The 12,314-nt window shown below is 38.8% G+C and overlaps 1 protein-coding gene across 1 annotated transcript; it reads right to left on the reverse strand.

Annotated features, from left to right (window-relative positions):
* Nucleotides 1-988: 988 nt before the first annotated feature.
* On the reverse strand, nucleotides 989-12,302 carry LOC139750767 (dynein light chain Tctex-type protein 2B-like). The gene is made up of 4 exons (XM_071665489.1): nucleotides 12,064-12,302; nucleotides 8,708-8,841; nucleotides 4,634-4,767; nucleotides 989-1,172 (listed from the first exon to the last, which is right to left on the reverse strand). The coding sequence occupies exons 1-4, from the start codon at nucleotides 12,126-12,128 to the stop codon at nucleotides 1,125-1,127; spliced, it is 381 nt and encodes a 126-aa protein (XP_071521590.1). The 5' UTR covers nucleotides 12,129-12,302; the 3' UTR covers nucleotides 989-1,124.
* Between the last annotated feature and the right edge of the window lie 12 nt (nucleotides 12,303-12,314).

Genomic DNA, 12,314 nt, shown 5'->3' on the forward strand with positions numbered 1-12,314 from the left:
GTTAACCATAATAACAAATTTATGACGATATGACTTTAAGAATATTTGAAAAAATCCTGTACACAGTGTGTACCTGGATATTATGAGTAATAAAGTGAAAGGGTTAATATTCTGATTAAGTAATTTATGTTTATTTCTTTAGAATATAAACTATGAGATTCATTATGTAAAACTAAACCTAACTTTGTACATTGTTTGCTGAACTAATAGGAATAAATGACATGAATAATAATTAGCAGCAACTGTCAGGGTTCTAGGAAAGTAAAAGTCAGCAATTCCTGGCATCACAGCCTGAAAACATTGCACTATTCATAATTGACTTTTAAAAACAGATTTTACAGACCAAACAACAATGCAATGTCCATTGTGCTGAGCAGAACTTGTCCCATGCCAAATGTGTAAAGATCCTATAAATCTGTAACCTGATCACTCATTTTGTTGAAAACATAGAAAGGAAAGTACCCAACAAAATGATTGTCCAGGATTTGAAAAAAAAATGTATTTAGAAAACTTATGAAGTTTTCTGAATTAAGTGGATGAAATAAATTGTACTGGACAGAAGAGTATAAGGCACTAAAATGCACACTAAAATGAAAAGAAACTTTGACATATCTGTGACTTGGTTACCCAGGCATTTGGGTTACTTCTTCCTTAACTTTCCCATTAGAGTGGAAAACAAAACAAAACGGAAAATATTTAGCAAAATTATTATCACCGTATTTTGCCAGTAATATTACCTTGAAATATTAATGCTAACAAAATGGTTAAATTCACTTGGTCAAACAGGTTAGGTCAATAAATGAAAAGAACAGGAAACAATTCATCAGATGGTGCTGGAATAGCATATGGCACTAAAAGCCATACTTAAGTGAAAAGAAACTTTGTCATATCTGTGACTTAGTCACCCTGGCCTTTGGGTTACCCGTTCCTTAACTTTTCTCTGAGAGTGGAAAACAAAACAAAATATGTAGCAAAATGATTATCACCATATTTTGCCAGGAACATTACCTCGAAAATATTCATGTTGACAAATTGGTTAAATTCACTTGGCCAGCCTAACAAAAAAAAAAAAAACCCTGGTGCAGAGCATCTTTGGCAAATGAGATGATTCATTAGATGGTGAATCAATAGAAGTAAACAGCAAAGACTGCAGCAGAACAGAAGAAAGTCTCCTGAAAAGTAAAGAGATTTGTATCATACCATAAAATTTAGGAAAGATATCAAACAATCGAAATTCTTTTTTTCATTATACTTTGTCACTGTCTCCTGCGTTAGCGAGGTAACGCAAGGAAACAGAAGAAAGAATGGCCCAACCCACTCACATACATATGTATATACATAAACACCCACACATGTACATATACATACTTATACATTTCAACATATACAAACATATACATTTCAACATATACATACAAAGACATATACATATATACACATGTACATGTCCATACTTGCTGCCTTCATCCATTCCCATCGCCACCCCGCCACACATGAAATGGTACCCCCCTCCCCACACACGTGCGTGAGTTAGTGCTAGGAAAAGACAACAAAGGCCATATTCGTTCACACTTAGTCTCTAGCTGTCATGTGTAATGCACCAAAACCACAACTCCCTTTCCACATCCAGGCCCCACAAAACTTTCCATATATATATATATGCATGCGATTATTGCGTTTACCAAATGGCATCCTAGCTTCGTCTCTTCGATGTATATCAACTGACTTATATTTCTCTCTTGTGTCTCCCTGATGATGTGATTATTACATGAAAGTGCACATGGGAACTTATTGTGTTTCATTTTCCCCGTGGACTCAGGAATATCTTGATCACACGCAATATTGTGAAATCCTCCCCTCTCGTTTTTTTTTTTTTTTTTTTTTTAATTTTCCAAAAGAAGGAACAGAGAAGAGGGGGCAGGTGAGGATATTTCCCTCAAAGGCCCAGTCCTCTGTTCTTAACGCTACCTCGCTATCGCGGGAAATGGCGAATAGTATTATATATGCACACACACACATATATATATATATATATATATATATATATATATATATATATATATATATATATATATATATATATATTTTTAAACTTCGCCATTTCCCACGTTAGCGAGGTAGCGTTAAGAACAGAGGACTGGGCCTTTTTTGGAATATCCTCACCTGGCCCCCTCTGTTCCTTCTTTTGGAAAATTAAAAAAAAAGAGAGGGGAGGATTTCCAGCCCCCCCGCTCCCTCCCCTTTTAGTCGCCTTCTATGACACGCAGGGAATATGTGGGAAGTATTCTTAATCCCCTATCCCCAGGGATAATATATATATATTTCTTTCTTTCTTTCAAACTATTCGCCATTTCCCGCGTTAGCGAGGTAGCGTTAAGAACAGAGAACTGGGCCTTTGAGGGAATATCCTCACCTGGCCCCCTTCTCTGTTCCTTCTTTTGGAAAATTAAAAAAAATAATGAGAGGGGAGGATTTCCAGCCCCCCGCTCCCTCCCCTTTTAGTCGCCTTCTACGACACGCAGGGAATACGTGGGAAGTATTCTTTCTCCCCTATCCCCAGGGATATATATATATATTGTGGGCGTTTATGTATATGCACGTGTATGTGGGTGGGTTGGGCTATTCTTTCATCTGTTTCCTTGCACTACCTTGCTAATGCGGGAGACAGCGACTAAGTACAATATATAATATAACATATATAAAAATGACCTAACACAATAGCTGCATCTCTCAATACTGAATTACAGTAGTAGTTTCCTCCAAAGCTTAACACTATAACTGGCTCCAAACACTGAAGGTCTACAAGATTAATTTGTTTTCTTTAATTATGCCTATTTACATGTCCGTCCCCTCTGGGAACTCCCATCAAGAGGGTGGTCACAAGGAAAGAGTCTCCATTTATCCTTGTCCTTACATGCCTCCCTCAGATACACCATTCCACACATTCTCCTACTATTACTCTTCCTCCAATATTCCACCACTTTAATCATAATATCATACATTCTCCTTGTAAACTCCCTATCTTGAATTCTTTCCACATGCCTAAACCACCTCAAAGTATTATGTTTCACCCACTCTACCACTCCACAATTAATTCCCTTTGCATTCCCGTCCATACCAAATCTCTCAAACACCTCCTCATTTCTTTCTTCATTCAATCTAGTCATACCACATGCTCCTCTCAAATAACTAATTTCCAAAGCCTGGGCCCTTGACCTCTGTGTCTCATTCCATGTCCATCTTTTGGCTGCTTAGGTCAGGGTTGGGAGGACTGTGCTGTCCCTTAATCCTCTCTTCACTTCCATACTCACACCTTTACCCTTCATTATTCTATAAAGGGACTAAATAACTCTTCACTGTACTGCTCTCTCCATTATCTCTCCTTCCATATCGCCAAATTTACCCAAGATAGCTCCTAAATACTTAAATCCTGTCCCTGCTTTCAGTCTTTTCCCATATCCATAACATTTTCTTCTCTTAATCTATAGGGCTTTGGTAAATCTATACTTTCACTCTGTTTCCTTTCAAGCACCATTTATTTACTTTTACTCACATTTACCTTCAATCAGCTATTGCTTATGCACATCATAAAACACACCTGAAACTTTTCGCAACTCCTCTTCACTCTCAGCAACAACAGCAAACAACACAGTATCATCCACAAAGAAGCTTACCAACCATCATACCTCACCACCACACTCCAGCTCTGCACCCACTTTACCTAGTTTTACTTTCATCTCTCTGATCACTCCATCCATATTTATGTTACAAAACCACAGTGACATCACACAGCCCTATCTCATATGTATACTGAAACTTATACTTAACTCTTCATCCAATTTTACACATTCATTTGCTCCACTACAGAGTTTTTTCACAAGATCCAGCAGTTGTTCCCCTACCCTACACATCCTTAACACATCCCATACAGCATTCTGCTCAACTCTGTCAATGTACTTTCTTTAGATCCATAAAATCTGCATACTTTCTCCTTCATAATTCAACATTTCGGCTGTAATCCCATCCAATTTAGGTGCCTTTCCTACCTTCAACCTCATTATTGCCCTTCTTATTTCCCTTCCTGTCATAAGTCCCTGCACGTGTATCCTTTTCCTTTCATCCTTCATATCCATGCATGTAACAAATGCTGCCTCCCCTTCTCCCATATTCATCATTTCTTCAAAATACATTTTCCTTCTTCCTTTCATTTTCTCCTTTTGATTCGGCATCTCCCCTTCCTTACTTCTGTCATTTACATTTCCACTTACTTTCCTTTTTCACCTTCCACTACAATTTCATATTTCCCTTAAACCTTTTCCTCAACTTTCTTCCAAAATCTTCATCAACTCTGCTATACTCTATCAGATTCTTAAAATTTTGTTAAAACATCTTATATTCTTCCCTCCAACTTTGCTGAACTTTCACTGGTACATTCCCCTCATACAATCTGCCACGTGCCTTTTTTTTTCTTAAGATTATAGTTATTGATACTCATTATCATATTCCTTTAAATGTTCTCCTTAAGTACATTACAAGACTTTACAATCAGCTGCTTATATATTTTTCTTAATCTCCATCCTGATGGAAAATGAAGTTTAAACTGCTTAACACACCTTCAAATGAATTTACTTACAGCCAAAAACACATCAGAGGCATAATTGTCTGTATCTGCATCCCACAGACAACGTGCACCAACCTTAACTCCTTCACCTCGCTGCTCTCCAATTACAATATTAACAACATACTTGTACCGAGGTAGGTTCAATTCTGAAAGTAAGATTAAATTGTAACAAACTTTAAGGTTTTATATATATATATATATATATATATATATATATATATATATATATATATATATATATATATATGTATATATATATTTTTTGCTTTGTCGTTGTCTCCCGCATCTGCGAGGTAGCGCAAGGAAACAAACGAAAGAAATGGTCCAACCCACCCCCATACACATGTATATACATACGTCCACACATGCAAATATACATACCTACACAGCTTTCCATGGTTTACCCCAGACGCTTCACATGCCCTGATTCAATCCACTGACAACACGTCAACCCCGGTATACCACATCGATCCAATTCATTCTATTCCTTGCCTTCCTTTCACCCTCCTGCATGTTCAGGCCCTGATCACACAAAATCTTTTTCACTCCATCTTTCCACCTCCAATTTGGTCTCCCACTTCTCCTCGTTCCCTCCACCTCCGACACATATATCCTCTTGGTCAATCTTTCCTCACTCATTCTCTCCATGTGCCCAAACCATTTCAAAACACCCTCTTCTCTCTCAACCACGCTCTTTTTATTTCCACACATCTCTCTTACCCTTACGTTACTTACTCGATCAAACCACCTCACACCACACATTGTCCTCAAACATCTCATTTCCAGCACATCCATCCTCCTGCGCACAACTCTATCCATAGCCCACGCCTCGCAACCATACAACATTGTTGGAACCACTATTCCTTCAAACATACCAATTTTTGCTTTCCGAGATAATGTTCTCGACTTCCACACATTCTTCAAGCCTCCCAGGATTTTCGCCCCCTCCCCCACCCTATGATCCACTTCCGCTTCCATGGTTCCATCCGCTGCCAGATCCACTCCCAGATATCTAAAACACTTTACTTCCTCCAGTTTTTCTCCATTCAAACTTACCTCCCAATTGACTTGACCCTCAACCCTACTGTACCTAATAACCTTGCTCTTATTCACATTTACTCTTAACTTTCTTCTTTCACACACTTTACCAAACTCAGTCACCAGCTTCTGCAGTTTCTCACGTAAATCAGCCACCAGTGCTGTATCATCAGCGAACAACAGCTGACTCACTTCCCAAGCTCTCTCATCCCCAACAGACTTCATACTTGCCCTTCTTTCCAAAACTCTTGCATTCACCTCCCTAACAACCCCATCCATAAACAAATTAAACAACCATGGAGACATCACACACCCGTGCCGCAAACCTACATTCACTGAGAACCAATCACTCTCCTCTCTTCCTACACGTACACATGCCTTACATCCTCGATAAAAACTTTTCACTGCTTCTAACAACTTGCCTCCCACACCATGTATTCTTAATACCTTCCACAGAGCATCTCTATCAATTCTATCATATGCCTTCTCCGGATCCATAAATGCTACATATATATATATATATATATATTTTTTTTTCATACTATTTGCCATTTCCCGCGTTAGCGAGGTAGCGTTAAGAACAGAGAACTGGGCCTTAGAGGGAATATCCTCACCTGACCCCCTTCTCTGTTCCTTCTTTTGGAAAATTAAAAAAAAAACAAGAGAGGGGAGGATTTCCAGCCACCCGCTCCCTCCCCTTTTAGTCGCCTTCTACGACACGCAGGGAATACGTGGGAAGTATTCTTTCTCCCCCATCCCCAGGGATTATGGCTGAAATGCTGAAGTATGGAGGAGAAAATGTGATAGCGTGGACTTATTATAGGGTAACAAGTCTGTTAAGTATACCAGGAAAAATGTATGCAAGAATATTTATTGACAGTGATGGAAGTGACTGAATGCAGAATAAGTGAAGAGCAAGGGGTTTTAGGAAAGGTAGGGGATGCGTGGAGCAGATTTTTGTGGTAAAGATGACCATGGAAAAATATTTAGGGAAAGGTAAGAAGTAGTATACAGCTTTTATGGATATGGAGAAAGCGTATGATAGAGTTGAGTGGAATGCTTTATGGAATGTATAAGGGATATATGGTATAGGGGGACAACTGTTGTATGGTGTGAAAGCCCTCTATAGAGGAGCAAATCCATGTGTAAGAGTGTATGGAGAGCTGAATGAAGGCTTTGTGATACATGTAGGTGTGGAGCAGGGCTGTATGATGTTACCATGGCTTTTTAATATATATATATGGCTGGAGTGATAACAACAGATGAAAGCAAAACTAGGGAAAAGGGGTGCAGAAATGGAGCGTGGCAGTGACATATGGTGGCTAGTGGCAAGCCTGTTTGCGGATGTTACTGTGTTGTTTGCTGAGAGTGAAGAGTTGTTGCAGGAGGATGTAAGTGTGTTTTATGATGTGTATGCATAGGCAATTGAAGGCAAATGCAAGTAATACAGACATGGAATGGTTGTATTTACCTACATCTACTCTCTAGCTGTCATATATGATGCACAAAAACTGGTGCTCCCCTATCTGCAGCCAAACCCCACAGTCCTTTCTGTGGTTTTTCCTGACTGCTTCATATGCCTTCTTTCAGCACACTCACAGCATGTCATCCACTTCTAAACTATATTGCTCCAAATCCTATGCATGCCCTACATCCTCCTGCATGTTCTGGCCCCAATCACTCTCTCTCCATTCTTCCACCCGATCCTCAACATTCCCCTCTCCATGCTGCTTCCACTTCCAACATATATAGCCTCTAAGTCAGCCTCTCCTCACTCCTCCTTTGTATAGGTCCAAACCATTTCAGCACACCCTCTTCAACTCTCATAAATACCTTTCATTCTACCACACCTCTCTCTAACCCTAAAGTTTCTGATTTGATCAACCCTTCTCACACCACATTTTAACCTCAAGCATTTCATTTGCAACAGATTTACCCTTTACAGTACATTTTGACTTAGGGCCTATGCCTTGCATCCATATAAAACTATCAGGACTACTGTACCATCAAACAAACATATTCTTTCCCTTACAGACAGTGCCCTCTCTTTCCATACACTCCTCAGTGCACCCAGGACCTGAGACCCCTCACCTACCCACCCATTTCAACTTCCTTGGTTCCATCTGCTGCTTTAACCACTCTCATATTTATAACACTCCAATTCCTTAAAGTTCTCTCCATTCAAACACACTCCAACCAACCTGTCTCCATCCACAGTTAAATGTAATAACCATACTTTTACTCACATTAATTGTGGACTTTATCCTTTCACACACCATCCCAAACTCGATAATAATATTTATACATACACCAATGCATCTGTTGCCTTAACCAGGTAATGCCAAAAACAAAGGAAAAATGGCCTCATACACTCACACATCTACTCTCTAATTATCATATATAATGTACTGAAACCAAAGGCTCCCATTCTTAGCCTGACCCCACACACTAACCCGTGGTTTACCATGACCACTTCATACGCCCTGGTTCAGCACACTGATCCAGTTCATTCTATCCAATGCATGTCTCTCACCCTCCTGAATGTTCATGCCCTGATATACTATACCCTTCTTCACTTCCTACATATATCTTTTCTTCTTTTTTTTTTTTTTTTTTTTTTGGGGGGGGGGGTCCCCACCAGGGTAATGGGAGGGTTTATAATATCTTTGAAGTTAGCCAGCACTTCACCAGCTATCAAGTTTCATTCCTTTGGCTCAGGTTACCATCTTTTCTTCTGCCTCACCCACAAGTGGGTATGCTGGCATTCAGTCCATGAAAATACAATCTATCCATCTCTAAGATAACAGTACCATCACATAACTCACAGGACTCATTCTTTGTAACTAAATTTTCCTATGTGAGCTGCACATGCTAGCTCTCCTTTTTGGCAAAATCTTAAAATAAGTACTCATAAATAAGTAAATATTTCAAAGGAAAGTAAATTCTTGAGAAAGACAGGGTTAAAGACTTAAGAGTAATCATAAATAAAATGTAGAATACAGACATTACTAATGCAACATCATCTGGTCAAATAATGATTCCACCAACCTAAAAGTTTACTTCTGAGAAGGTCTGACAATGACTTTGTCATCTCCTCTCCAGCCTCTGCACTGTAGACAAACCCTGTGAGCTGTTCCACCAAAGTGCTGTGGATAACTTCCCGAACCAAACTACTGCGAAACCTGAGGACATGTGGTTCTTTGTAATTATCAAAGAAATAATTATGTTCTTTCATATCTCCAGAAGATATCACTTGTGAAAAACAGTGTATAGCTGGCCTAAAGATGTATCACAGCTCATTATTTAAAGTTTTAAATGTGTTCACTATATGCAAATTTGCTGATAAATTCATTTACTTTTACTGTTGATATTTCAAAATGTACAAGGAGTGATTTTTTTTTAACTGACATGGTACAGGCAAGTGAATGCCCTACTCAAGGCTATCTCATTAATGCTATGTACATAACCAACCCTGAGCCAGGTACCCATTTTATCAACCAACTCAGGGGAGGATGAGCAGCTTGGTTTACTGAGTACAGACAACTGCAACCAGGAATTGAACCTATGCGAATGCATCAGGGTTGGCATCACTAACTGCTACACCACATGAATGATAAACAAAAATATGTGGACAAGGTTTTTCACACCAAGTATAACAGAAAATCATAAAGAGGCGACACTTGATAATGTATGGTGTTCCTCCCAACCTGAAAACCTCACTCCAGATTTGCAACCATATCAGTCCCTAAGAACATGGGTATAACAGAAAATCATAAAGAGGCAACAGGTGATAATGTATGGTGCTCCTCCCAACCTGAAAACCTCACTCCAGATTTGCAACCATATCAGTCCCTAAGAACATGGGTATAACAGAAAATCATAAAGAGGCAACACATGATAATGTATGGTGCTCCTCCCAACCTGAAAACCTCACTCCAGATTTGCAACCATATCAGTCCCTAAGAACATGGGTATAACAGAAAATCATGAAGAGGCAACACGTGATAATGTATGGTGTTCTTCCCAACCTGAAAACCTCACTCCAGATTTGCAACCATATCAGTCCCTAAGAACATGGGTATAACAGAAAATCATGAAGAGGCAACACGTGATAATGTATGGTGTTCTTCCCAACCTGAAAACCTCACTCCAGATTTGCAACCATATCAGTCCCTAACTGTTCCAATTGTTATACAAGCATGAAGTAATGAGCCATCCTCTTTACTGTCAGCATGTACTTTTCTCAGGTAACTTCTTTCTGGTGCTTGGCTGGATCAGGAAAATTGTGCTGGATGGCAAAACATGACTAAAATTTGGTTGCAATCAATTTAGATGCACATGGTGTCCTAGGACATATATAAGTACTCATACAGACTAATGGATTAGTGGTGTTTAAAAAAATAAAGATTTTAACTATTAACTAAAGGAAAAGACAATAGGAACATGATACACAAATAGACAATAATATGCATTTGAATAGAACTAAACTTTTATTGAAGCCTGAGTGATCAATAGCTTTACAATCTTGTCAAGTTACTAAGAATAATAAGAGGAATAAAGAAAATAGGGTACACAATGAAAAGGCAAGATATCTTAAAAAAATTTATTTGTGGGTGTGGCAAGATATGCAAGCATGTTCCACTGATGCCATTATCACATGGTGCTTATATATTTGTTTATTATACATAATTGCTGTTTCCTGTGTCAGCGAGGTAGCGCCAGGAAACAGACAAAGAATGGCCCATCCACTCATATACACACACATATATATACATAAATGCCCATATATGCACATATACATACATATACATACACACACAGACATATACATATATATTCATATATATATTCATACTTGCTTGCCTTCATCCATTTCCTGGCACTACCCTGGCCCACAGGAAACAGCATCGCAGTTTGAAACATATGTCTGATAAAAATTTGCAAAGAATAATGTAAAGCATGGCCAATCAATGCTATTACCACATGACGCTTATTAATATAATTTGAACATGGCCTCTGTTCTCCATGGTATTGCTATATGTAAATTTGTAAATTGACATTAACTGACTGTTAGTAGTACCATATAATACACAAAGGACATGACTGGTAACCATTTGTTACCAATCTTCATAAAAAATGATAAAGCACAAAAGTATCAAAAGTGATAGGCTAATGTTAACATCATGAATGATCAGAGAGAGAGAGAATGGTATCTTCCATTCTAGTCCATATATCATTGTTTCATTTGTTAGATTTATCGCATTACAGTCAAGACACTCAACATATCAAAACAGAAAACATAAACTTAATCATTGAACTAGCAAACTTAATAATGATCATGTTCAGCCTTAACTGGAGCACAGCTAAACACTCCTCCTGATGATGACTTTTGAGAGACTGGCATAGTTTTTTTTTTTTTTTTCATGATTGCATGATTAAGTTTAATGTGGCTGTGGCTTAACCAGCCATTTGAGCATTCTTCTCCAGCAGATTTTTGACATGATCCTCAAGGCACTTCTGTTTCTGCTCGAATTAAGCTTGCCTGTGGTAAAATGTAATCATATGTTTTCCTTCCTTGCCAAAGGCAATCCAAATGCTTGTAAGATAACGATAATAAGCAATGGGACAAATGAGGGAAATTTCTTAAAAACAAGAACGATATTTACTCCATACACAAATTGTTCACAAAAGAGAGCAAATGACTTAAAATGGTTGAGAGCAGGACACTGGGCCCTTTATTTTTTCGATTTTTACCATGTGATTTCCACCAACTTGCATTCTTTTAATTTTACATTTTTTCTGGACATATAAGGAAAAAAATTACTAATAAATTCAATCTTTTACATTCTAGTGAGCTCTGGCTTGGACTACTCCCTATACAAATTAGTGTGTGTAGTGACTTTGTGACGTTAAAGGTAAGATTAAGGAACATTTGGCTTGAACTGTTTCCACTACACATCAACTTGTGTGACAACTTTAAGAGACTGAGGTTGAAGTTAAAATCAGGGTTGGCCTTGATTCCTCCCTTAACACACTGGGCTATGTGGCGACATGGTAAGGTACGAGGAAGGATTGGCCTGGATTGATCCCTTTACATATTATGCTGAGTAGTGACTTGGTGCGAATGAGGGTGAGGACTGGCTTGGAATGATCCATTAACACACTTGCCTATGTGACGACTTGTCCTATGTGACAACAGTCCTCAATGGCGCCTTTGGTACTATGGCTTCTGTTGAGTAAATTAGTAAGAAAAGTAACGTTTTACCCACCGTTATCCACCAGCTGGGAAAATTGCCATTACTGACAAAAAATAAATATTGTACTAGACCTGCAACACACTTGGTAACTAGTGTCAATAAACCCCCTCATATACATACCCCCCCAAAGGCAAACGTTAAACTTACTTATCCTTCAGATCAGGACGGATCTGGAAGGTGGCACTTTGGTCAGCCACTGCTGCACCTGCCATTGTTCACGTCCACAGTACTTGACGTGCTTTTATTATCTGCAAATGGCTGAAATGGCCCAGTATTTTGATGACCTCCCTCCTCTTGACCAGGGAAGCTTTGGTTTGTTGTGGTGTCGGATTTTGCAGTGCTGTAAATAGAGATCAGGTCGTCCTGGGTGTGTGGACGAGGGGGATCTCACTCCACAA

The sequence above is a fragment of the Panulirus ornatus genome, chromosome 10, assembly GCF_036320965.1.
Source record: "Panulirus ornatus isolate Po-2019 chromosome 10, ASM3632096v1, whole genome shotgun sequence".
NCBI classification, from domain to species: domain Eukaryota; kingdom Metazoa; phylum Arthropoda; class Malacostraca; order Decapoda; family Palinuridae; genus Panulirus; species Panulirus ornatus.

Coding starts and splice junctions, on each gene's coding strand:
- LOC139750767 (XM_071665489.1), bottom strand. CDS start 12,128: ATGGCAGGTGCAGCAGTGGCTGACCAAAGTGCCACCTTCCAGATCCGT. Junction 8,842..12,063: donor CGTCCTGATCTGAAGGATAA/GTAAGTTTAACG, acceptor ACATGTCCTCAG/GTTTCGCAGTAGTTTGGTTC. Junction 4,768..8,707: donor TCTCAGAAGTAAACTTTTAG/GTTGGTGGAATC, acceptor TCTTACTTTCAG/AATTGAACCTACCTCGGTAC.